Source organism: Xiphophorus hellerii, chromosome 20 (genome assembly GCF_003331165.1).
Source record: "Xiphophorus hellerii strain 12219 chromosome 20, Xiphophorus_hellerii-4.1, whole genome shotgun sequence".
NCBI classification, from domain to species: domain Eukaryota; kingdom Metazoa; phylum Chordata; class Actinopteri; order Cyprinodontiformes; family Poeciliidae; genus Xiphophorus; species Xiphophorus hellerii.
Genome location: NC_045691.1, coordinates 1,794,808 through 1,822,777, shown reverse-complemented (window position 1 = coordinate 1,822,777; position 27,970 = coordinate 1,794,808). Strand labels below are relative to the sequence as shown.

Genomic DNA, 27,970 nt, shown 5'->3' with positions numbered 1-27,970 from the left:
GTGCTAATGAGAGTTGTGTGTGGGTGTGTGTGTGTGTGTGTTGGGATGACTGCAATCAGCTTGTTTTGAAGAAAGGTCACTCCTCAGGAGCCGGACGGCTGCTTGGCGCCGCCTGAAAAACAATCACTGTCGCTCCATCATTAACCTCTGTCTTCATTAGTCATCGACGTTGGTAAAGCCAGATGCTAAACTTTTACTTTCAAACACATTTTTACAAGTTGTACCATTCAGACCTGAAACTTCAGAGCCACATAAAGACAGTTACAAAGTCGCCTTCTATCACCTGAAGAACATTTTCAGGGTTAAAGGACTAATGTTTCAGTTCTGACTTCTGACTAAAACCAGGAGGACGGAGCACATCACCCAGTTCAGTTCTACAGTCCTTCACTGAGAGAAGAGACTTTAAAATATTTATAAATCACTGAACGGCTTAAAGATCTGCTGCTGTTGTACCAACCTTCCAGGCCTCTCAGGTGTCCTGGTTCTGCTCTGCATCCAGAACCAGAACCAAACATGAAGAAGCAGCATTCAGCATCTATGCACCACAAATCTGGAACAACTTCCAGGAAACAGCAAAACACTGAGTTCCTTTAAATCTAAACTCATTAGAGTTTAAAGTTGCTTTTGTACCATAATAATAAAATGCTGACCAACTTTATGTATAATATTTATAAAGGCGGCACCTGATAAAATGTAAAGTTTCAATAGTATTTTTATTAAGTAAAGCACTTTGAACTGCCTTGTTGTTGAAATGTGTTATACAAAAAAAAAACTTGAATTAATGACTGATGGATTTTTCTGGAGTAAAAAAGTAAAAAAAAAAAAAACATATTATAGTTGGAATAAAACAAAACTTACAAATAACTTTTCAGCAAGAACTACTGGCTTATTTTAAGTCAGTAGGAAAAATGTTTTGTTATAAGTGAAATAATCTTCTAATGGAACTAGTACTTTTAAAAATTAATATTAAGGATTCATCTATTTTAAACAATATTTTAACAAATATATGGTTAGTGTTTTTTTTAAAACAATAGTGTATGTTTTTTAAGCCTTTCACGCTTTTTTACTGCACAACAGATTTCCAGCATTCAGCTCAGTGTTGCTGAGTAAATCATTAATATGGCGCCATCATATTTTAATTTTTGGAGCAATATTTTATTTTCTTAGGTCTAAAACATCTGATCTGAATTTAATGTTACAGTGGAAGGTCACTACATCTGTTAATCAGCCAGTGGATGGAAAAATGTCACGACTTACTGAGTAAAGAGTAAGTCCACCTTTCTCCAAAGTGCTAAAAGTTTAACCCAGCTGGACGGATCAGCGATGCAGCAGAAAAGTCAAACGGTTCATTTTGTCCTTTGATCACAGACTGAGAAACCTTCGGTATCAAAGGATCTTTAAAAATCGTCTGGAGTGGACGTCTCTTCTGCCACAACAGCTCTTCCCTTTGGGTTTGAAGGCAGATTGTTTTATTCGCTTTTAAAATCATCCAAACAGTTCAGGGAAGCTGTGACCCTGCGAAAATAAAAAATAAAACAAATTATAAAAACTCTCTTCAAATGTTTTCTCAAGGATTTCAGAGGAATGTGACCCAAATTTTGTCTGATAAATATAAGAAAAGAGAAGTTCTTTGAGTTAAAATCTAATGCTTCAGGACTACATAAAAATTATACTGAATTATTGGTTTCCTCATATTTTCATAATTCTACTGGGATCTTCAGTTTCCTTCTACTGCAAAAAGCAAGTAAAAATGTTTAAGTCAATTTGGAATTATGCTAAATAACTTTACATCATATGTTGAAAATGAAAGCTCAGAATTAAAAAAGATTAAATAGCTAAAGAAATTAAAATTTTACATGACTAAACATTTTAATACCTTTTAGAGTTTGGTGTCAAACTCAAGGACCGAAGGCCAAATCCGGCCCGCCACAACTCTGTATGTGGCCCTCTGGACTCACATAGATCAAGATAGCATTGGTGTACTTCAATATTATTTTATCAATCAAATCTGTTTTCATTTGTATATGATCAAATGACATCATTGTGGAAGATGCTAAAAATTGTTACATTTTAAGTAGTACTAAAACGAAGAAAAATGGATGTGCCAAAAAAATTTATTCCCATAAGGACCACGATTGTAATTTAATCGATTCAAAATCGATTTACAGTAAAACGTCTCAAAATTGGTTTCAAAAGATTTTTAAAAAATGACACAAATCCTCTCGTCTCTTTAAGTCCAAATAACCTGCTGCTGGCCACGCCCCTCAACTCAACGTTTACACTTGCATATGAAAATGCTGCAAACATATGCACAGTTGTAAAACCGTACATCTTTGAAAGGGAGAAGCAGAGCCTCCTGCACAACCAACAAGAATACAACAAGTGGTTTCTGGATAAAAAGTCAACAACAAAACAACAGTTTTTTCCAGCAGCCATTGTACAGCGCATCTGGAACTCAGCTTGGGTTGCTATGTAACAGGGTTTGTAACTTAACATCGAGGAGAATTTTCAAATGGCTCGTTTTCCAGATACCAGAAAACATGAACTTATTGTCAAAGTAAAGCCAGTTGCATTTTTAACTTGGGCTGTTCTTCAGTAGAAACCTAAATGAAAGAATAAAGACATGCAAAAAGACAAATTTTCATAATAGATCCCCTTTAAACTGTTGCTCTTGGGAAAAAGCAATAGTTCGCCCTCAGAAAGTCCAGAGGGTGGAACCATCACTTAGACCAGTGGTCCCCAACCACCCGGCAACTTAGGCGGACCGGCAACTTAGGCATTTTTAAAACCTAAGTTGTTTCTTCATCAAGTTAAAGCAGCGCAAGAAATAATGAACTACTTCCGGATCTTTTATTTTGAAAATCCTAAACCGGATTTTACAGGTTACGTCTTGCGTGTCAAAATGGGCTCTTTGCACCTCAGCTTCCGCGTTCGGGGAAAAGCGGCTCAATCTTTTCCGATCTATTGAAAAAGGCTCTTCACCCTGGGTGTTTGCAGGGCTTGTCCAAGGTAACAGTTAATGATGAACATCGATCCGAAGCCCCAACAACAAGCTGGAGAAAGGTTTTAAGATGTTCGCCTCGTTATACATTCACAGATACGAAGGTGAGTTTTACTTTCTTTAAACTTTGTGGCTAACATTAGCTTTAGCTTATGCTAGACATTTTTCTTATAAAAATGTGCTATTTAAGTATTTAACATTTTTCATCATTCATTAACGGACAATGTTTTTACCATATGTTCAAGTATATTACGTGGTTTATTGTCGTTAGTGTCAGAGACCAAGTAACGGGGATTTTACGGTTCAGGCTTTTGCTTCTGAAGTCTGAGGAACAGCAAGCCCATAGCTTAACAGTAGAGCAGCTCTGGTGTCGGAGTTCTAGTTCAGCTGACTGTTCAGGTTCAAAGTTGTTGCTTTTAGAAAAATATGTCCGTGTTCCTTAAGGTCTCCGTGTTATTTTTCTTTATTAGTTTTGCATGCTTCTTGTGAAGCAGGACGGTGTTTACAGCAGTGTGTACAGGCGGATCAGTAGCTCGGCTGTCTGGCTCTGGTCTGCTCTCTCGTTCCCATAAACTGTCTTTCAGGCTGAATACAGAAGTGAGTCCATGGAAATAACACAGGAGGCTCCTTTACCTTCTGCTTTAGGCTGAAGAAGTTGATCCGGAGTGAAGTGAAGGCTGTAAACTTTGCTGTGCAGCGTTAGCTTTAACTGGTAGCAACGAATATTTACAAGCCACCGTCTTCTTAATTCAGGACCGTTTGGAAATCCATGAAAACTTAAAAGCCCATTATATTAGGAAGACAACAATGTTCATAGTATTGTTTTATTTGTGTTTGAAATATGACTTTGTCTTTTCTAGCTGTCATGGTAACTCAAAGCGGAAAAAAGAGAGCCGCATTTGCGCATGCGGTTTGACGTCAGCGCGGCAGGTGCAAAGAGCCAATTGAGCCAACTTGCAGCAGAATGAGTAACAAAACAACATCAGAGTACAGTGAACCCTCGCTATTTCGCGGTTCACCTTTCACGGTCTCGCTGCTTCGCGGATTTGCATCGTGCATTGTGTTCTGCATTCTGATTGGCTAAACAGTCTCTCCGCTTCTTCTCTACCTGTGTGTCAACAACGTTGCGGTTTAATATGTACACGTACGTAAAACAGCTCGCCATATTTAACATAATCGATGGTGGCATGTCGGTTTATAAGAATCTTTTTGCCCAGAAGAAAAAAGAGCGACAGCAGCTACCGATAACTATGTTCTTCTCTCGTAAAAACACACCTGCACCGCGGGCTTTAGAAGAAAACCTGCTACAGAGCGGAGTCAGGCTGCAGCGGCTCAGTCAGAACAGCAGTGAAATAGACGAGAGTCACTATTTGTGCTACTGTACTTTGTTTTGTTTTTTCATAATCATTTTTTATTTTCTCCCGTTCTAATCCAATAACTCAGGTCGCGGTGGGGCGGCGCTGATCTCCGCAATTCGGGCACTGGAATCCGCTTTCAGTTCATATTAAATTATTATTTTACAGTACAGTAGTTATTTGTAAAACAAAAATGTTTATACAGTACTTTTTATTTGTTAAACAAATGTTTGGGCCTGTAAAAAGGTTTTGTTCTTTGGTTTCAATGTATTATGGAGTATTTTATTGTATAATAATTGTAAAAAAATAAAGGTTCCTACTTTGCGGATTTCGCCTATCGCGGGTTCTTTGTGGACCGGAACGCTGCGAAAAACGAGGGGCTTAGCTTAGCCCATCGATAGGCTACTTACGATGCTCCCCTCCCTCCCCTCCCAACCCCCGGTACTCGCGAATAAAAAGGTTGGGGATCACTGACTTAGACGATCCGACTCTTCATCGGGTTCCCAAAAAAGGAAAGGAATCGCCATAGCAAGCTCACTTCACTTTAACGTCAGCCATTAAGTAACTGATTCTTAATCAATATTAAAGTATCATGGATTTTTTTTACCATAAGCTTTAAAATCTCTTCTTTGTTGCAGGTTTCAGTTTTAAATGTCTTGTTATTCTGCATCTATTCCAGATTCCAACACAAGACAAGTTCAAGCTGAAATCTGGTTCTTCTAATAATCTTTTCCTGCAGCGCACTTTTTTGCCTTCATTCATATCAGCTTAAAAACGGTTTTGCAAAGTTTTTTATGTAAACATGAGCCAACCTTTTTCTCTGCACAGCAACACAAAGAGAAAATGAAAATGAAACTTTCACACCAGGAGAGGTGATGAAAATTGGCCCACTTTTCATCACTTGTCCAATTCGGTGCACCATGCTGTTGACTTCCCGTGTCAGAAAATGCCGCTTTCAGCTTTAATCCACTCTGTTCACCTCCGCTGCTTTTACACGAAGAGAGTCGCCAGAAAACTCAAAGCTGCTCCGAGCTTCCCTGGTCACTAAACGAGTAAAACCGTCTTCCATTTATCTGTGCTTTTATCTGTCCTCCACCACCTCGCCATCTTTACCCTGTCAACTTGTTGCTAAGCTCAAGCTTTTAGACTTGCACTCCTTACACCCAGTCTCTTCCTCCGTCTGTTTTCCCACCTTCAGTTAATCGTTTTGAGGGACAAACATGTTATAGATCTTATTTATCTTGTAATGATTTATCATTGACAAAAATCCACAGAATAATGAATTCTTAATCAATATGACAAACCTCTGAAATATACTTACTTTTGCCCATGCTTACAACATTACGGACCAATCGCTGTCTATATAATATTGCATTGACAAATTTAATTACTTATCCTGGTCAATGAAGGCTTTGTTTAAAAATGTGTACCCTGTCAAAAAATGCATTGCTTTATTGATATTTTAACCTCTAATATCCAGTGGTGTGTTTGATGTCTAAAAGGATCTATAAGGATTTCAACTTCTTCCAGAATAAAATGTACTGAATTAATAATATTCACACCAACATTGTTAAATCTGCTTTAATTAAACTGTCGCTCGTTTACCCAGAAAGTCCAGTTCATCTGATCTGAACCAAAAGCTGAACTCTGGTTCACCTATAAACCTCAATCTGGGTTGAAGTGAAGTCTGATGTGGTTCGAATGCATATGTGAATGCCAAGTGCAGCGGAGACTGCTCAAAAAACAGAAAGCGAAATACAGCGCAAAGCATTCTGGGTAAAAACAACGAAAACAAATGTGAAAGCCTAGCGCTAGCTCTGAAAGACAAAAGAAAAATCCTCCAATGGCTAAACTCTCCATTTTTGTTTACATTTCATGAATAAGGAAGCTGCACTCAATATATTCTTCAGAAGTGGTTCAGTGGTTCTTGGTGCAGCGCCCCCACAGGCGAGGAGGGGAACAGGTTGCTCAAAGAGTTTGGTTAGTTTGACAAAGTGCAGCTGGAAATTTAACAAATGTTGCAACTTTAGTTCCCATTCTAACTGAGTCTACTGTTCTGTCAGATGTTAAAACCCTCTGACTGAACTGACAACCATACCCTTTTTGCTTGTAAATCAGGTAAACCATCCCAACTGTAAAGTACGAGGGTAGCAGCATCATGTTGTGAGGCTGTTTTGCTGGAGGACGGACTGGTGCGCTTCATAAATTGGATGGAATCACAAAGAAAGAACATTATATGGAAATATTGAAGCAGCATTTAAAGACATCAGACAGGAAGTTAAGGTTTGGGGACAGATTGTCTTTCAGATGGACGACACCCCTCAAGGTGTTAGAAAGTGGCTTTAGAACAACAAAGTCAAAGTTTTGTGTTGCCATCAAAGCCCTGATCTGAATCCTACAGAAAATGTAAATTTGAAAAGGTCTGTGAGAGCGAGGAAGCCGACAAACCTGGAGGAACGGGCCAGACCTCCAGTAAACTACTGTGAGCAGCTAAAGGAATGAAGCCCATCTAAAATGAGAAGCTTAGTCTGATTTAAAGAGATGTGTCTTTTTATTCAGTCTATGTAAACTTCTGATTTCAGCCGTATTATGGAAAAGCCGTCCAGAGTCTTAAATCCCCTTGGGAGCATTGATTTTATGTCTCAGAAAAAGCAAGGCAGACAAACTCTGGCTTTAATTAATGCTTTGTGAAACTCTTTAATTAACAGTCTTTAAGTTGCCATAATATATAGTTTTTACAAATGCTTCCGATGCAACATTAATTTATTGTTTAGCCTTTAGTGAGGAAAAAATGTATTTAACTTCATCCTCTTTCCAGTTAATGCTGAGGAAAAATAAATCATCTGCCGTTCAGTCCTTCAGAGAAACACCTTGAAAATATGCAGTGATTTTTACCAGAACTTCTCCGCTCCCTCTTGTCCTCTTTGACTTCTCCTGACACAAAACAACTCACTGACTCCACTACCGCTTTCCTGACCTCCCGCTGCGTTTACTTATGGAGAAACAAGCTTGTTGCCATGGAAACAATGCAAATCAGCCCCGATGGGCCAATTACCAAAGAGCAGGAATTAAAGTCGGACCTCTTCCGTTTAATGGGCTTCATCCCGGCTCCCAGTCGGCCACGCAGGCCGTACACTTCCATCCCTCTTGACCAACTACTGCAGGTTTTAACTCAGTGAAACTGCCTCTTCCAGAGCGTGTCTTGGTATGTCTACATTTCTCTTACTGCTGATGTGTGAACACCATCCACTCAGCAGCTGTTGCGAACTTCTAACATGCCAAAGTGATTGGCTTGATTCACTGGACACAGCACAATTTCACCCAGCAGAGAAAGAGAGAGAGAGAGGGAGGATCTAAAAGGAGAGAGTGTTTGTTGTGTATCCATTCATCATGTGCAGTAATAGATCAGGTCAATTAAAGACAAACTATGGATCTCTTTCAGTGCCTGAGACCTTGTTATTTCTCCTCCAGGAGGACCTGGAAGTTTCATTACTGGACTCTGATTGCTGCATGTGTGTGTCCGCCGCTGTGGCCCTCTCATCTCGCATCTAAAAAATTATTCCTGAGTGTGCGGTCGTGTTTGTGTGTCAGCTGTGTTGTAACAGGGCTCTTATTGATGTTACAGCTTTGTGGGGAAGATAACAGGCGTTTAGATTCTGTAACGGTGTGTGTGGGTGTGTGTGTGGTGTGTGCGGGTGTGTGTGTGTGTGTGCTCAGGGACGGCGGTGAGCCTGGCTACCTAGTGGCTGCATACTACCTCCTACCCGGACCTAATGAAGGAGAAATTGGATTCTGATGGCTTCACAACAAAAGGACAACCCTGCAGCATTATGTGTGTGTGGGAATGGGAATCGTTTTCTTCTAATAGAGCAAATCTTTTTCTGTTGTGCTCGCCTCACTTCCTTCTCAAACTTTACATCTTTAGCAGTGTCACATGGCCTCTGAGGCAAGGTCTTCTTTCATTTTGCAACCTAAATCTGGCATTTATAATCACATGTGAAACCACATTTTTATAGATGTGTGCATATATAAACTATTTAGAGCAGGGGCACACAAAGTGTGGCTCAAGTATTTTTGGACTGGTTTCTACTGCAAACATCTTAGTACACTTGAAATAAGACAAAACTAAGTTACAAGTATATTTTCAGCTAGATATATGTTATTTAGAGTCAATAATTCATTAACAATGGTGAAAAAGTTCTAGCTCCATTAGCAGATTATGTAACTTTCAGGATGGGAAAATTTCCTGTAATACGTAAAATAATCTGCCAGTGAAACTGGTAGTTTTTAAAATCATTATTCAGGAAGTATTGACTTAAAACAAGCTCCTTCATCTTGTAAAGTTACTTGTAGGTTAGTTTGTCTTCTTTTTTCCAGTGGCCCTCAACCTCTTCAGCACAAAGGCAATAGTAATTTCTATTTTCATGAATGCAAACCAACATGAGCTACACATCACATACTGTGCCACTATTTAACATGCGAAGTTCAGAAGTGATTTTTACTTCCTTCATATTCTCCAAATCATGTTGGGACTTTTTATTTTTGACAGTAGAGGAAACAATCAGGTTTAATGCTGAATATCTTTCTTTTTTGTTCTTCATGAAATCCATAAAACAAAAAAAGCTACACAGAGTAAAAACAAACCTTCTGTTAAACTTAACAGATTGGCCATACTAGACGAAGCCTTAATGAAGCTTTTTTTTTTTTTTTACTTGAGTTGATTTTGTAAGTTCCTCTGACTTGCATTAACAACTCTTTCCAACACCCCACCAAAGCCACTCTCACACACACACCAAGTGTTACTCATCCTTCATCCTCACAGTTTTCTCAGGTGTTGATTACAACCACTAACTGCTGCGAAAGCAAACGAACTGAGGATGGATGTTAATGCACCGTCTGGGCACAAAAACAGTCACATGGGTAAAGATCAACAGTTACATGCATTAAAAAGACATATGATCATCTTAAGGGATTTAGTTTGTTTTTGTGTAATAATGTGTGATGTATCTTTGTGCTGAATAATCTCAGTTTCTTTAGAGTTTTTAGTGTCTGGTGCTGGTTTTTAAGTAGTTCTCACTTCGTCTCTCAAACAGACTTCACACGTCTTTACTCCCCTCTGCTGCACCATGACACGCATGTAACACCAATCTCAGAATAGAGGCCTGTTACTAGGAAGAGTTGTAGAGTTGGTGGTGTATCCAGGTGGACTTTGAGCAGTGTTTGTACTTCTGTGGCCTTCTGGGAAATTTGCTGCTGATTTTAAAAGGAAATAATATCACTGCAAAAACACAAAAGCTTACCAAGTATTTTGGTCAAGTTTCTAGTGCAAATATCTTAGCAAACTTTAAATAAGATAAAACTTAGTATTGATGTTTTTAAAAAGTTCTTATAGGAAAAATTTGTTTCTATAAGTGAAATAATCTCCCAGCAAAACTATTACTTTTCTGATTCATGTTATCAAATAATTATGGAACTATTGACTTAAAACAAGCTCTTATATTTTGGAAATCCAAGTTACTTGAACTTATTTTTCTTGTTTCTACTGTACTAAGATATTTTAACTAGAAACTGGACCAAACATACCTGCTATGGTTTTGTGTTTTCGGAGTGTGGTCACTGGATTCACTGCAAAACACAAAATCTTAAGTATTTTTGGCTAAATTCCAGAACAAATATCTTAGTACATTTGAAATAAGACAAAATTAACTTTCAAGTAACTTTTCCACAAGACACAGGAGTTTGTTTTAAGTTAACAATTCTTTAATATTGACCAAAAAAATTCTAGTTTATTATTTCACTTATATTTTTCCCATGTTATAAATGAAATATTCTGGCAGTGAAACTAATACATTTTTGTCAATATTAAGGACTTATTCAATTAAAACAAGATACTATATCTTGTTTTAACCTTATAAGTAACTCATAAGATTACTTGTGAGTTACTGTGTCTTATTTCAAGTGTAATAAGATATTTGCAATGGAAAAAAAACTAAATAACATGGTGAGATTTTGTTTTTTGCAGTGCTGAAACATCTGAAAACATATTTTCAAACTGTTTCTCTCCGACCTTTTCAACCACCATTTGAAGCTGGATTTGGCCCTCAGAGCTCTGAACTGAGGCGTCGCCACAGGTTGAGTTTGGACTAATAAACAGCCTCAGGAGAAAATACACACACATAAAACAGAGGCCATTACGCAGAGGTTAGATGCTCTGCTCAAGGGCATCTCAGCAGCTGAGAATGAGGAACGGTGGAGCGCGTGCCATCAGTCTGCTGTTGCTGTATTTCCATGGCGATTCCTGGAGATCTGGTATTCACCACCTGTCCCATGTCTCATTGATTTGATTGATCTCATGATGAGAAGATGAGAACTTGAACATGAAAACAAGCAGCACAAATATTTAATATTCATACCAATTCATATATACTGTATATATATATGAATTGGTATGAATACCAATTGGTACCAAACAGAACCAAAGACCAAAGGCCTGGTAAGCCTGACTGTCTGCCTGACAACCTGCAGCTCTGCAGGGTAAAACCTGGCACAGGACAGCAGGACAGTCATTACATTTTGTAATTAAAGCCATTCAGCTTTCAGAATTACTGTTGGACCCAAACCGTGTGAACGTTTTACAAAGTTTTCTGAATGAATCAGCAGAGCTTCAGACAGAAAAATCATTACTTTTTCTCATTTTTCCCCCAGAGTCTGAATGTCAGCCACGTCGGCACAAGAGCTGAATCAATAAATAGAGCTGTGGTGTCTGACCAGTGTTGGAAAAATATCTACTAGTTAACTGACGGCAGCCAGAACTCTCAACCAGATGCCAACACTACAAAAAAAAGACATAGTGAAAGCTCTTTTCTCTTGTAAAATGCAAAAGCACAGAAAATTACAAAATAATTTTGGTCCAGTTTCTATTGCAAATATCTTAGTCCACTTGAAATAAGAAAAAAATAACTTAAAAGTAACTTTTCTGCAAGAGATAGAAGCTTGTTCTAAGTCAATAATTCCTTAATATTGATTTAATAAAGAAGTAGTTCAACTGGCAGATAATTTCACTTTTAACAGGACATTATTTCCATGTAATATGAGAAATAACAAGAACTTTTTATTAGACTTCAATAATTAAAACAAGCCAGTAAAAATGGCTAAAAGGTAATTGTTTTAGTTGCACTTGAAACAAAAACAATTGTTTTAGTTACTTTTTTGTTTTTACAAATACAATTTCTTGTGCTTTTTATTTGACCTACTCAATAATAAACTAAATGTGCTAGATTTTATTAAAACTAACAAAATGGGACTTTCTAGAAGCTGGATTTGTAAACTGTTGTAGATCCAAAGCATTTAAAGGCTTTTTGACATCTGTGTTCTGGCTTTATTGTCATATTAAGAAATTATGGACTAAAAACAAGCTCCTACATATTGCTGAAAATAGGTTTATCTTATTTCAAGTCAACTAAAGTATTTGCACTTGAAACAGAAAAACAAAACATTCTGCACTAACAGCACTAACAGTAACTGAACCCAAAAGGTCCAGAAAACGACTATCAACCCGTGCACTGCATTAGCAAAGTAAATTGAGAAGATTTGAATTTCCTCAGCTGCTACGAAATCAGATGTGACAGAAGGCAGATGGATGATATTGTCTGGAGAGTTTAAATCTAACAAAGGAAGAAGTCTTTTCTGCTGTTTTAGGAGGAATTTATGAACGAGGCACAGCTGTGCTTTTCTAATTTCATTCCAGGATTGCTTTGTATTCACCTGATGTGGCACCGTCTGTGTGCAGACACAAGGATTCACATCTGCAATAACTCAAGACCAAAAAATATACTGGAAGAACATAAATATGGGCATCTTTAGGAATATATAATGCTCTCAGACATTGGCTAAACCTAAAAAATATGATTCACATTCTGAAAACTGCAGACTAAGGTCAATAAAAAGTGTTCAAAACATAAGATAATGGATGTTTGAAGCAGAACTGTGGGGTTTAGTTAAACTGCAGTTCATGGTTTACCACACATTGTTTTGAAGTTTTTTCAAACTCTCATTTCAACCAGTAGCTGAGATTTTTCTTTCACCAGTGGTGAATCCTTCCAAGTACAGTTAGCTGCGCTAACCCTACAGCGCTAATCATAACATTAGTTCCACCAAAGCTAACGCTAAAGCTAAAGCACTATGCCACCAAGGTATTTACACACAAGCTAATGCTTAAAAATGATATTTGCCCTTGGAAGACTACAACCCTCGAGCAGCAATTATTTTAGGGGAAGCTAAGTGCTCTAAATGTTTCAAAATTAGCAAAAGTGCTAAACAGAAATAGCTCAAATATGAGCACTTTAGCAACAATGAGCCCACCACTGCCTTCCACTTATCATGGAAATTAATCCAGATATGTTAATGATTTAACAAGCTCTTAATATTACTAACAACAAATTGGTAAGACAAAACTTTTACCAACCCAAGATCAAATTGTTTCTGACCTAGAAATCCATGCATTACCCTAAAATATAATTCATTTACTGCCATAATAAGAGTGTAATTATTTCAATTCACAACGAGCTAAAATTTCTTATTCCTTCAAAAACTCCTTATGAGATTACATTAAGTTTTCTGGATCTTTGAGAACAATGTGTTTCAAAAAGTTAATTTGGAAGTTGTTTTCTGCATGGGTACACTTGACAATCCCCATGTCAAGTGTTTGGTCAATGAGCAGTGTGGTAAGTGGCAAATGTTCATCAATCTGACTTCGGTTGTTAAAGAAGAAGGTTTTAGCAGCTTCCACATGGAAAGATCACTGAGAGGGTGACAAGATTTCAGCAGAAATACAAAAGACGACTTCATGCTGGGCGTAAGGCAACCTGTGGAGGTTGTTGGTTTTAAAGTCAGAAAAGGGAAATGCTGATTTGTGAAAATTACAAAACATAAAATAACCTGAAGTGATAACTGGAACAAAAATGAGAGGATTTCTTTGACCAAGCAAACATGGAAACTCAAAGGACCGTAAGAAATCTGTTTCAAGCAGTAAGTAAAGTCAAGGTTACTTTACACAGCAAAAAGAAAAAAATCATAAAATGCTTCGCAACAGTTCACAGTATACAAGCTGGAAGCTAGGAAGCTGAAAATCAAATAAGGGTTCTGACTAAGCAGCAAGGAAACAGCTCTTCAACTCAACTCCAGGGTTTGGAAACGTATTCAGCCTCTTTGTATTTTTCACAAAAGTGGTTGCTCTTAACATGTTTGAGTCAAACCCCCTGACAAATAAAGGACTTCTTCACACTAACCTCATTTACGTGATGAAAAGATGTTCTAGTTCAAGATGTTCAGCTCCTGCTTTTTGTCAAAGAGCTGCAAACAGGTGAGAAGAGGCTCAAAGGAAGGGCAAGAAGACAACAGCAGCACAGAAAACACATGATTTACAGCGTAAACTTTGAACCTTTAATAACAGCACTTTCATAAAATCAAGCACATGTTCCTTATTTTTTATTTTTAGCCAAAAAACCTTGAACACAACAAATGATTAAAATGGATTAACAAGTTTTACAGATAATTAGATTGCTGGAAATCTATCTTTGAGGGAATACAGCAGCTTGTGCAATTTATTTTCTTCATATAGAGCTAATCTACAAGAAGCCAACTCGGGATTTCACAAATAAAACAGTCAAGTTCAGCTCAAGTTCAGTCAGACAAAAAGACAATTCAGTGCAGCTTCTGTTTAATACTATAAACATTAAATTGCACTGAACTGAGAAAAAGAAAAACTGCCGCAGAGGAACTCCATTTTACCACGAAGAGAGAGGAGCCGATATGCAGAACTTAGTTTATTCAAAAAGTTTTCTATTAGATGCACAACCAGTTCATCTTTAGAACCGTTGTCAATATCCAAAACTTCAATACAGATGCTTAACTTTATTCGACTGAAAGTTTTACAAAACAGACAAATAAATGAGAACTTAGAATTTGTCTGAACATTTTATTTAGGGTAACTAAGTGCATTAAATGTTTTAAAAGTAAATAAAAGCGTTAAAGATAAATTAGCAGACATTAGCAAAAGTTTAACAACAAAATTAGAAATAAAAATACAGTCCTTCGGAAATTACCACAAGTTTTCTACAATCAAAATGTATCTGGGAAAATTAATTTAGAGTAAGCTATGTGTGCTAAACATTTTCAACGTTAGCAAATGTGCGAAATGAAAAATTTGCTCCGCTATTAGCATATTAGCGGAAGAGTAACCCCCACTAGGAATAAGACTGGACTTTAGAAATTATCACACATTTTCTACAATATGTATTTATTAAAATGTATCTGGGAAAATTAATTTAGGGGAAATTATGTATGCCAAACATTTTAAAAGTTACCAAAAGTGTGAAATTAATACTTAGCTCTGGTGTTGGTGTGAAGTGAGCGTATCACTGAGCAAAGGCAATCTGCAAGGCCCAGGAAGGTAAAGGCTGGACCTGCAAACCCCACTGGCAAATAGTTGATTGTAACGAAGGTGGCAGTGACAAACACAGGAATTAGGAAGTGATAGCAATATCAGAAAGAAGGAAAAGAGGAAGGTCAAGAAAGACAAAGAGCTCAGACAGGAAGGAGAAATATTCTGGAAGTCAATGCCTCACAGAGAGGCTCCCACTAAACAACCTCCAAAATCTTTGTCCAGAAAACAGCAGTCCTTCCTCCAAATGAGCTCCCAGGCCTCTGATAGGCAACGTTAACCGGAACCATCCAGGAAGAAAATGCAGAGTATGCTAGCAATGTCTGAGTGTCTGAGCACAAACTGAAAGAGCATTTGTGCAAATGGTTGTGAAATCAAGCGCAATGTAGCACTTTTACTGATAGCGTCCAGGAAATACACACAGTCGGCAAGTGTATCCTCTCTGAAGTACAGCACGGCATCAACAGGTAGCTGCAATTTGCGGCTCGGACTTGTGACATTTGATTTTCAACACAGCCAGCTTATTTACGGAAATATTTTATGGGCCCAGTCTTATTTAATGTGTCCCTACATAAACCAGCTCTGAACAGTTGGATGTAGAAAGGATGTACTCTCTTAAGTGCTTCCATCCTGCTTGGCTTGGCAGAATGACGAAGAAGTCGTGTCAGCCAAATCCGTATATACCCAGCAGGTGAATTAAAAATCCATTTTTATGGAGTAACGCATTAGCCAACACTCACATTACCATCCTTCACATAAAGATACTTTGTAAGAAACGAGCCAGACGTGGAGAGATGGAAGAAGATGCTGGGATGTAGTTTATAACCTCAGGTGAATTGAGTCTTTACAGAGTGGGGCATTAGCCAGCGCTCACATTAGCATCACCTTCCAATAACGAAGACAGGAAAATTCAGAGAAGATATACTAAAGAAAGATTTACAGACTCCAGATGGATTTAAAGCTCATTTATACGGTAACATATTAGCCAACTGTTACATTATCATCCTCCACATAAAAATATTTAATTTATAAGGAGGAGAGGAAGGTGGGAGGAAAGCGACTAAGGAAGTTAGATGAAGATGCAGTTTGTGGAGGAATATTTAAAGAGAGATAGATGGAAGGCAACTTTTTTAAAACTTTTTTTACAATATATTTTTTGAGTTTTGCATAAGATTTAATATAGAAAACCTACGTTCAAACAGGCATTGAACACCACGCACTCACAGTCAACATTCAGGGTAAAAAATAAAATAAAATGTAGCAAAAGAAAAGTAGATACATTTAAAAAATGCATAAATGTAAATACAAACAGCTTAAAACGAGTTCCTTTAACTTAAGTCTAAAAACCCTTTTGTTTAGAGTTCCTTTTGAACCACAGTAACTGGAACATTGACCAACATATCTGATGTGCATTGATCATTTTGATGACTGTATATTAGTTTTATGACTTTTTATTATTGATCTTATTAGGTTCTGCTCTTTTATTATCCATTACAGTCATTTATTTCAGTTTGGTTATTATCCAAAAATTGTACAAAGGTGTAAATAATTTACTGGTGTTTCCTCTGACCTCTAAAGCAAGACGGAAAGCCATTTCCTGTAGCCACATTAATACTTTTCAAACTCAAATCTCTGGAAACCAAGATTCAATTCATTATTAAAACAATACCGCTCACATTCAAATCGACTCGGTGAGGTAGACTTGAGTGGAGATATAAAGTAGAAGGTAGGGGACAAAAACAAAAAGAAATTTAAATTTAAATTTAAAAAGAAATAATAACTTGAATTTTGTGCACTGATGAGATCTCTGGCTCAAAGCGTCGTCACTGATTTAAGAGGTATGGATCTGCTGGGATGAACTGAGGAGACAGGATCTCATTTAAACTCCAAGGCAGAGAACAAAAAATTATGAAGGTCACACCATGCTAAAAGAGTGAGGGAACAACTGGTCCACTGAGTGTCGTTTACAGGAAGAGAGAGAAATTATCCAAATCGAGGCAGGGTGAAGAACTGTTTGAAAGCCTTGAAAGGCAAGAGAAGAGTGATGAGTAGGAGGTTAGGAGCTAGAGAAACTGAGGAGGAGGGCGGGTGCACGATAAAATCCATCATTATCAAGGCCGTGTACTCTCAGCACCCCGAGCGAAAAAAAAAAAAAGAGTTCATTTGGGCTTGCCTACTTGTTTTCCGAAATGTGCCACGGTAGAGGAGACACGCGGTTAAAGATGGCAGCAGACTCACTGGAGCATCCGCTTTTCTGATGAAATGACCTGAATCCTATTTTCAACAACAGCTGCAGGATCAAACACAGCCAGAGCAAATTTTTGTTCAATTCTGCAAGAATATCACCGCACTGATGTCGTTCCCCACGCCAAGAGTCTGGCAATCCCTCACTCTAATGGGTAATATCTGGGTGGATATGGCTGACAACACATGGTGCCTTTAGGACTACTGTTGTAAAAACTCCTTGAGATGATTTATTTAGAGGCAACAGAGTAAAGAGGGTTCAATATAAACACAACAAAAGTTGTAATTGCACCAAAAATTATTCTCACTGATAATGGTAATCCTTAAGCAAAGCCAGTTGATACAGAATAAATAGAAACAAAGATGGTGGAAATACCCAGAGTATCCAAAAGTTTTAGAACTACTTCAACATATTTTTTCTCAAGTAAAAGTAAAAAGTAGCCATCCAAGAAGTTACTCAAGAGTAAAAAAAATATTTGGCATAAAGTCTCCTCAAGTACTGATTGTATTATCAGTCATTGGACCAAACTATAAAGTTAAGTGGAAGGTTTGGTATCTTAAGGACAAAAATGACAATAATTTATATAACCAAAAAAAAACAGGCAAAAGAAAATGTTTCTTTCAATATAAACTTATGAAACTTTAATAAAAACTGCAGGTGTGTGTCTCTGTTTGGTGAATTTTTGGTTAAACATGTTTGTTTTTCATTCAGTGTGTAAAAAATCCTGAAATTTTACTCAAGTAAAAGTAGAAATACTTCATAATAAAATTACTCAAGTAAAAGTGAAAAATACAGCGTAATAAAAAATACTCCTAAAAGTAATTTTTTTTCACAAAAGTTACTCAAGTAAATGAAATTGAGTAAATGTAACTACTTACTACCGAACTCTGAAGATATCCCAGAATGGGAAAGAGAAACGGTCCAAACAAAGTCCAGAGTGGGATGCAAAATGCGCTTTATGCTGTTTGAATTACAAAACTCGACAAACTCCTTAAGTTTCACCTTAGCGGCGCTGATTCATGATGTAGCAGCATCAACTTCTCAACCAGAAATGACTGATTTGATCCAAAGTTTAATAATGTAAGAAAATACTGTAAATATTTACATCCATGATTTTTAATAACTGATTAAAAATCATGTGTGAAAAAGCTTATTTACATGTAAGTTTAAGTGTGTTTCTTATTTAATTGCAACAACAGAATTGTAAAACTATGTTGTTTTTTATGTTAGCAGAATGACGAAAGCGTTTTGTGTACATCTGTAATGGAAACGCAGCGGTTGGGTTGTTGTGGTTGTTGGGAAAGCAGACGACCTCCTGGTGTGACTTTGTGTGGAAACATGAATCCATGTGGTTAAATTGAGGTCAGATGAACTGATTTTAGTGACTATTAGCATGAAGACATGCAGCAGAACCAGATAGATTAATAAGATTATGAAAAGTACCTGCAGACCTGCTTAATAATCAGGACAGCTGTAGCAGGAAATGAAAACAGCTGAAATGCAGAAGTCGCCGCATTTAACGTGATTACTGGGCTTGATGGGAAACCCGAGCTGGGCTGTAGATGTTAACTGGAACAGAAAGGTGAACACAGAAGGTGTGGAGACAAACGCACAGCAGCTACGCCAGTAGCCAGCAGGCTCTTGAACATCTGTCATACCTGCCTGCTTCAATCCCATCACACACACACACACACACACACCCTCACACACGCCCTGTGAAGGGTTGTGACAGCTCAACATCGAGCCACAAGCAGAGAAACACATGTTCCTCTCTAGTACACTTTCCACACAAACAGAAATGACCACCATCTCTGTTCTGTTTCACTTCACATCAACCACATCTTTCCCCTCCATGTTTCTTCCTCCTTTTCCTCTCACACCACACACCTCTATCCAAATGTTTCAAGTCGTATTTTATTTATTAGATTTTGCCTGGCTCACTTTAATTTGAAGGTAAGGAGTATTCATGTTCAGAAAGAGACATCTGCTCAAAAACAAACTGCAAAAACTGCACAACCTGCTCTGTGATTTGAGACTGAAGTTTTCCACCTGCAAAGGGAAGTTTGAGTAGTTTGAAAGCAACAAAATATCAAAACAGGAGGTTGGGACAATAAAGTATGTGTTAAATACTGTGGAAATTAATCTTACTGTCTTCATTCAGAGGTTAAAATAAGTTCTTAAATGTCAAATAAGTGAGGGCCTGCCACAATAGGCAATAAAGCAATAAATTATTTTTGGTCTAAACTACCCAATTTTTTGAAGGACATTTTATTTACTTCAAATTAACAATGTTGTTGTTCATCGCAATACAGGGGTTGGACAATGAAACTGAAACACCTGGTTTTAGACCACAATAACTTATTAGTATGGTGTAGGGCCTCCTTTTGCGGCCAATACAGCGTCAATTCGTCTTGGGAATGACATATACAAGTCCTGCACAGTGGTCAGAGGGATTTTAAGCCATTCTTCTTGCAGGATAGTGGCCAGGTCACGACGTGATGCTGGTGGAGGAAAATGTTTCCTGACTCGCTCCTCCAAAACACCCCAAAGTGGCTCAATAATATTTAGATCTGGTGACTGTGCAGGCCATGGGAGATGTTCAACTTCACTTTCATGTTCATCAAACCAATCTTTCACCAGTCTTGCTGTGTGTATTGGTGCATTGTCATCCTGATACACGGCACCTCCTTCAGGATACAATGTTTGAACCATTGGATGCACATGGTCCTCCAGAATGGTTCGGTAGTCCTTGGCAGTGACGCGCCCATCTAGCACAAGTATGGGGCCAAGGGAATGCCATGATATGGCAGCCCAAACCATCACTGATCCACCCCCATGCTTCAATCTGGGCATGCAACAGTCTGGGTGGTACGCTTCTTTGGGGCTTCTCCACACCGTAACTCTCCCGGATGTGGGGAAAACAGTAAAGGTGGACTCATCAGAGAACAATACATGTTTCACATTGTCCACAGCCCAAGATTTGCGCTCCTTGCACCATTGAAACCGATGTTTGGCTTTGGCACGAGTGACCAAAGGTTTGGCTATAGCAGCCCGGCCGTGTTTATTGACCCTGTGGAGCTCCCGACGGACAGTTTTGATGGAAACAGGAGAGTTGCGGTGCACATTTAATTCTGCCGTGATTTGGGCAGCCGTGGTTTTATGTTTTTTGGATACAATCCGGGTTAGCACCCGAACATCCCTTTCAGACAGCTTCCTCTTGCGTCCACAGTTAATCCTGTTGGATGTGGTTCGTCCTTCTTGGTGGTATGTTGACATTACCCTGGATACCGTGGCTCTTGGTACATCACAAAGACTTGCTGTCTTGGTCACAGATGCGCCAGCAAGACGTGCACCAACAATTTGTCCTCTTTTGAACTCTGGTATGTCACCCATAATGTTGTGTGCATTGCAATATTTTGAGCAAAACTGGGCTCTTACCCTGCTAATTGGACCTTCACACTCTGATCTTATTGGTTCAATGTGCAATTAATGAAGATTGGCCACCAGGCTGGTCCAATTTAGCCATGAAACCTCCCACACTAAAATGAGAGGTGTTTCAGTTTCATTGTCCAACCCCTGTAACTTCAGGGTCAATTTATTGTCCAGCAAAATTTGTTATTGTGACTGGTCTGTTTGTATACTTTGGACTACTTTTATAAATGGACCATAGTAATAAAAATGACATGAAATAAGCAAAGAAAAAGTGGCATGAACAAATGCATAATTTACGCCTGCTCATGTTATGATAGATGAAAAATTAGAGTCATGTTGTTGCAAAATAATGGCCCTTTCAGAACACCTTAATGGTTCTCAGGGGAAATATCTCGTTTTTCTTCAATATACAAAAACAGAAGGTAATGTAGGAAAGACAAAAGATACTAAAAATGTTTTGTAAGTGAAAATAAATGCAAGATTAAAGAATGAAAGAAGTTTCATTCTTTCTTTAGTTGGAAAGAATGAAACTGTGAAAAATTCATATGTGTGTAAAACAACATTAAAGTCAAGAAGAGATGTTTTATTTTCCAAGATGCAATTTTCATACACACACACCCACTTACACTCAAAACATCAATTTGAAAACTCACTTCTACCATAAAAGTACTTTTAAAAATGTATTCTTTTATGTTTTTTAGTAAACATAGCTTGTTTTTTTAACTGACTAGAGATAATGAAGAGGTTCCACTCATCAATAGCAACAGAGCAAGCATTTTCTTTGTAACACACTACATTCTCAGCAAGCTGCCACTGTTAAGAGGTAACAGGAAGTACACTGTGCACAAATAAAAGCAAAGCCCTGAATCATCAAACTTTGCACTAAAACTGCTGTACTTCAAAATTTGTGAAACTTAACCGACTAAGAGAGGTGGGGAGAGTAGCACTAAATGAAATCTGAAACAGAATCGATAGGATGGAAATATGGGGAGAAAAATGAGGAATCAGAGAATGACACAGAAGAAGAAGAATGAAACCAGGAAGGAAAGAGAAAGAATCAAAACAGTTGTAGATAAACACGTAACATTTCAAATATGTTAAAAGAAAAACATGGAAATGAAGCTAATTGTCTGGTAGCAGCAGAAGCAGCACCATGATTGGTGAAGGCAGCCAACCGCTGAGTTACGCAGCTCCCCGCCAAGTCCCCCAACACACACACACACACACACACACACACACACGAGGGCCCCGTCAGGCCGTCACAGACCTGATGGACTGTCACTTAATCAAATGAACTGTCACTTGTTGTGTCCTTACACCCCCACTGGGATCCTCATTATCAGCCATGATTGCCCCCAACTAACCTCCAACACCCTCTCCTCCTCCAACCGAAGCACTCCAGCTCTCCTCCATCTCTGACGCGTCACAATTATCATCAGCCGTGATTCATGCTGCCATTCCTGAGGGGAAAGCTTCCTTCTTCTTTTTATTGTCCCACTCATCCTGTCTCGTCTCAGATGTCGGTTCAATCAATAACTCCCAGTCCAAAAAATGTCAAAACAGCTGAGAAAACAAACCAGCGAAGCCGTGGAAGTCGTCTCCACTCACCTGCACATTTGGTCCTGGTTATCAGTGGCGGCCCCGGCGGCCCAGTGCCCCCTTCACCCGGTCTGGACAGCAGAACCTTGATTTCATACTCCACATCTGGGTCCAGATGCCATAACTTGTAGGTGGGGGCGTCAACCACGTGGGTCTCAGCCCAGTTTCCTGTAGTGGTGCGGTACTCCACCTCCTTCAGGATGATCGGCCCATCTCCGATGATGCTGTTGGCATTGGGTTTGATCCACAGGTAGGTGGCGCCAACGGCGAGGAGTTCAGGGGGAGCGATGGGAGTGGGCGGGGCTGGAAAGTACAAGCAACAGAAAATAAACATGAATGGACATGTTGTGCTTGAATTGTGTCGATTTCCTGCATGTTTTAGAGTGTTTTCATCCTAAAAGGTGGGAGCATGTAGATATTAATAGAAACCCTCCTATTTAATATTTATATGCTCCCACTGGCTCAGGTTAATACAAGAAATAAGATTAGCTACCAGAAATACACAGATGATGCACAGTTCTACTTTACAATGTGACTTCCTCTGAAGGATGCTTAGAGCAGATAAATGTTAACATGTGCCATAACTTTCTCCAAATGAACAGAAACAAAACTGAAGTTATTATCTTTGGACCTAAAGAGGAACGACCTAGAGTCAACTCAGCTTCAGTTATTACAGCTGGAAACTAAAGATCAGACTGAAATCCCGGTGTAGGACTCTGACCTGAGCCTTTCTTTTACCAGAACAGCATTTCTGGGCTTAAAGGATTTGTGTTGCAGCATCCAGAAAACTGCAAAACAGCCAAAATACTCAGTTCCTTTACATCAAGGCTTGAAAACACCTGTTTAGTTACCTTTGACTCATAAAAACAGAAACATTGATCAACATACTTGATGTCTATTTGCTTGATTATTTTTACAATGGCAGTAGACAAAATTTAATGGTTGGTGTTAAAACGTCAAATTATTTTATGATGCAAAGCACTTTTAATTATGCTATATAGATAAACTTGACTTCACACTTGATAGTTGAGTAGATTTGGTTTGATTGGGAACCAAAACTGCAATATTTGTTTCATTTTCCAGCTGTTGTGGTTCTCTTTCTGTGTGTCAAAAGATCAAAAATCTGTTCCCCTCCTCGCCTGTGGGGGCGCTGCACCAAGAACTGCTACAGGAAACAACACAAAACACCTCAGAAGAAACTGAGTGCAACTTCCTTCTTCACCAACGTAAGCAAAATGGAGTGGCTTTAAGTGGTTGTAGGATTTCTCTTTTGTCTTTGGCTAAAGACCACAAGCCATTTATCCAGCTAGCACTAGCTAGCTGGATAAATTGGCACACTTGTTTTGGTTGTATTTACCCAGAATCCCCTGCTCTACAGTCCGCTTCCTGCTGCAGTCTGCGTGGCGTTCACATATGCATTCAAACAGCACCAGAGTTCACTTCAACCAAACCCAGACCGAGGTTTTTAGGCGCACCACAGTTAGCTTTTTTGGTTTACATCAGCGTTCGATTGCTAATTCAAACTTCTCCAAACAAACCAGATTTTCTAAACAAACTGGAGTTTGATTAAAGTGGACCAATCAGGGCTAGTGTGAATGTAGGCTTAGCTCTCTCGCTGGTTCAACATGTCTGGATCAAATGTTGGCTCATTAGCAGGCCTCTGCAGAACATTGACACGCTGAGGCGGCAGCTCCTACCCGGTGTTGAACCAGGGAGAGAGCTAAAGCATGAAGGATGCCGGCCCTTGAGGACTGACTTTGAAAACCCCTGCTGTAATGTGATTAACTGAGCTCATCGTCACAGAATTATTTAATATATTTAAGCCCAATCAATGTTGCTGAAGTATGCAATACTTGAACTGATTAATTAATTTTGTAAATCCCACCCTCCCCTTCTTTTCCTGTCCTTTTACCCTCAAGTTCTTCAGAGTAATTTTCAAAAATGCACCCAAGATTTGAAAATGCTCAGCTTCCAGACAGTCTGTAACCCAAATTAACTTCTGGAAATTCAAATAATCAGAAAAACCCTGAACTTTGCATTATTTCTTTTTCTGTCAATAATCCATACATAATCTTCCACCGCCTGAAACTGGGTTGAAGAGCCAACATTTCCTAAAAAAAAATAAAAAATATAAAATTTCCAGCTACTTTGTGTGGTTTCTAAGCCATTCAGTTCAATATTTTGTCTTGCCAGCGAGTCCTGGGTCTTCTCCCAATGGCAGGAAAACACCTTGGAGGCATCCTGAATGAATGCATGTTCCTCCCTCATCAATGCAGAGGCGAAGTAACTGAACCCTAAACCAAATGTCTGCAATCTGCAGATCCAGTGGCACGAGTGGCTCTTTAAAATGTCTTCAAAGGTTCTTGGTTCTTTAGCTGAAACTGTTTTATAGCAACAAACACAGATTTCTGCAGGGGTTTTTTATTTTTACTTTTGACATTAAAACAGTGGTGTGGTTCTAAAAGCTGTATATTTTTTAGCTATTTGTCTGTTTATATCCTCTAAAAAGTTAGTTGCAATAACCCTAAAGCACTGAAACATTAGATCTACTACCATTGAAAGACTTCAATCCTCAAGCACCAATTAAATTTTGTCATTATAATTCAGATGATCTATATCATATTTATATCTTCTTCTCTACTTTTTTCCTGTATGTTTCTTGTTTGAAATAAAAAAAGAAGAGAACGTCAAGGGAAGAAACAGAACTGCTGCGTAAACGTCTTCACCCACTTCAAAATAAGAGCACGAATATTAGCAGTTGATAACCAAAACTTTAGCACAGATTTCAAACTTTATTCAACTGAAAGGTTACCAAAAAAAGCCAGATAAATGAGTGCTTTAGAATACATCTGGAAAAATTAGAGGAAGCTAAGTGTGCTAAACATTGTCAGAGGTAGCAAAATGCTAAATAAAAAAATAGTTCCACTATTAGTGCATTTATGGATACTGCAGTACATATTTATCAACAAGTATCATTTGCGGCTCTAAAGTTTTATGTAGCTGATTATAAAGCAGATGAAGCAGATTCTTAGCTCATCTTTATGGAAAATCTGGCCTCTGCTAACATAATTTCAGCTGCCTTTTTGACAATGCTTAAATGTGGATGGAGATTTAACAGCGAGAAATGCAATCAGTTTATTTTTTAAGATGGTCAAGAGAGTTATACTGCAGCTGACGATCCTATAATTATAATTTAAAGAAATGACTCAACCTGACTCTAAGCTTAGGATATTTTCGAGGTTTTTATTTCATACAAAAGCTTAGATTTTTATTAAAGCAACTACGTTTTGAAACATTCAGCTTCCGTAAAATTAGAAAACCAGTGCAATGTATTCCAACACAGCATAGAAAAAAATAAAAACAGCTTGTAGACAATGATGAAAAAGACGTATGCGAATCAGCCAAGGAGGAAATTCAAAGACTGTTTACAAGCCAAGCAGTAACATTTACCTCCAACAAACGAGCGAAGCTACGGCGGCGTAGCGACATAAATCTGAAAGCGGCTCGGTTAAAGAGCAGCAGGCGCAGATGGAAACAATGACAAGGAAATTAATTGGACTTTTCCAGTTAGTCATCAGACTGCCTGCGCCTGTGAAGCACAGCATGATCTATGGTAATTACCACGGACAGCTCCGGCTTGTCTGCGGCCCTGAGACCAAAACCTCGGACAACGATCGTCACAAGATTTGGGAACACAAAGGAGCCTTTTTTATTACTCAAATGTTAATAAACAATAAGACTTAGGCATCTTTAGCGGCTCTGAGCTGGAAAAAAGGTTTCTATACAGATCAAAATCTGTATAAAAGATTTTCACTTTCAACACTTCAGGTGTTGAAAGTGAAAATCTTTTGTTTTTAGAAGAAATGTTGAGGTGCAAAGGTCCATGAGAATTAAGCTACTCATTTATCTCCTTAAACAAGAGCATCCAGCAGTTTTATTTAAATTTTGACATTTTTAAAATATTTTTTTCTCTGAAAAAGTTTGCATTTCACCTGCAAAGAATAACATTCCTTCTCCTGCTGCAGTCTTAAAACCAAAGTCCCGGTTTTACTCAGAAAGTTTCTTTTTTTTTTTTTTGCTTCCCTCAAGGCTGCATTAGCATATTCATGACGGCTGCAGGACTGATGAATCAGCTGTCAGTCGTGAACACTCAGACATCTCAACTACATGGAAGCAGATTGTGTGTACGGCCGTGGCTCCAGACATCAGGCATCTCTTTATCCACCGCTCTAATCCAAAGATGTCATACAGCAATAGCATGAGTCACCAGTTTGGGGCTTTTTATGATTGATTCAAACAGAAGAAAACTGACTAACAGAATGACAACAGAAGAGATAAGTAAGAAAGTACTTATCTCTCTAATTCACACCTGGTCAGAATCACTAATATTGGATCATGTATTGAAACAAAACTGAAGTCATTATCTTTGGACCCAAACAGGAACCATGTAGAGCTTCAGTTGTTGTAGCTGGAAACCAGAGATCAGGCCTAAATCTGGGTGTACTGATGGACTCAGAGCTGAACCTTCAGAGCCACATAAAGACAGTTACAAAGTCGGCCTTCTATCACCTGAAGAACATTTCTAGGCTTAAAGGACTGATGTCACAGCGTCACAGTGAGATCTAGAGAAACTCATCCATGCTTTTAGCTTTAGTTGCTTTGATTACTGCAACAGCATCTAAATCAATCATCCATCTGCAGCTGATCCAGAACGCTGCTGCTGGCGTTCTGACTAAAACCAGGAGGATAGAGCACATAACACCAGTTCTACAGTCCTTCCACTGAGAGAATAGACTTTAAAATACTGTTGGTAGTTTATGAATCACTGAACAAATTAAAGATCTGCTGCTGCTGGATCAACTTTCCAGACCTCTCTGATCTTCTGGTTCTGGTTTACACCCAGAACAAGAACCAAACGGAGAGAAGTAGCATTCAGCTTCTGTGCACCACAAATCTGGAACAAACTTCCAGAAAACTGCAAAACAGCCGGAACTCTGAGTTCCTTTAAACCTAGATTAAAAGCCCACCTGGTTAGAGTTGCTTTGAATTATTATAAATGAAACATTGACCAACATTTTGATGTGTAATGACGGCACATGGCAAAATGTAAAGTTTCTATTATTGATTTTAGTGTTTTTATGATGTAAAGCACTTTGACCCGTCTTGTTGCTGAAATATGCTATGGAAATAAACTTGATTGATTTACTTTTAAATGTACAGCTTCTCATGAACTGAGAAGCTGCAAAAGGCTTGCAAACGGACATGCAAGTAAATATTAGTACAGATGAATTTATAATAATAATAATAATAATAATAATAATAATAATAATAATAATAATAATTTTCTCTAATCATGCATCTGCATGGATTAGAGAAAATCTCCAATAAATGCAAACCTGCGAACCCACTGGTTGTTAAAAAAAACAAAACATTAATCATACTCTTGGTATTGATGATACATTTTTAGACAAACTGATGGGAGAGAGAGGATGCAGTTGACAGAAGGAAAATACATCAGCACACCACATGGATTTATATAACAATCTTGCAGGAACAGGAACTTTCAGTAAAAATCGTTCCTGTTAAAGCTTTCACAACCTTACGAGTTTTCTTGGAAACATGTAGAAAAAAGGATATAAAAATAGGAATAATGACTTCAAAGTTCTGTGAAGCTTTTTGCAACAAAGGCATCAGTTTCCAGTAACACTGAGTTTTTTCTGTTATTTTATTTTCAAGTGGATACATCTTATTTTCATAAAGAGTGCTTCACAAATGGAGTGAAAATCTGAGGGCTGCATGACAGGCAGAAGAAGAATCACTAAATGTTAATTTTTACATCTGGATGTTTCTCATTACTGCTTGCAAGATCGACTACGAGTTAACGCTTTAAGCTTCTT

The 27,970-nt window shown here is 38.2% G+C and overlaps 1 protein-coding gene and 1 long non-coding RNA gene across 12 annotated transcripts in view; one reads left to right on the top strand and one right to left on the bottom strand.

Annotated features, from left to right (window-relative positions):
- The window catches only part of ptprt (protein tyrosine phosphatase receptor type T), a 334,801-nt gene that overhangs the window by 200,447 nt on the left and 106,384 nt on the right, over nt 1-27,970 (bottom strand). For all 11 annotated transcript variants that reach the window (XM_032549166.1, XM_032549170.1, XM_032549167.1 and 8 more), the window contains exon 8: nt 22,083-22,376. In XM_032549166.1, the coding sequence (XP_032405057.1) occupies nt 22,083-22,376 (294 nt within the window). The remainder of the gene's footprint in view (nt 1-22,082; nt 22,377-27,970) is intronic.
- LOC116710248 (uncharacterized) lies at nt 228-26,728 on the top strand. Its single transcript, XR_004337072.1, has 3 exons — nt 228-321; nt 8,303-8,307; nt 26,694-26,728. It is a non-coding gene; the product is annotated as an uncharacterized LOC116710248 (long non-coding RNA).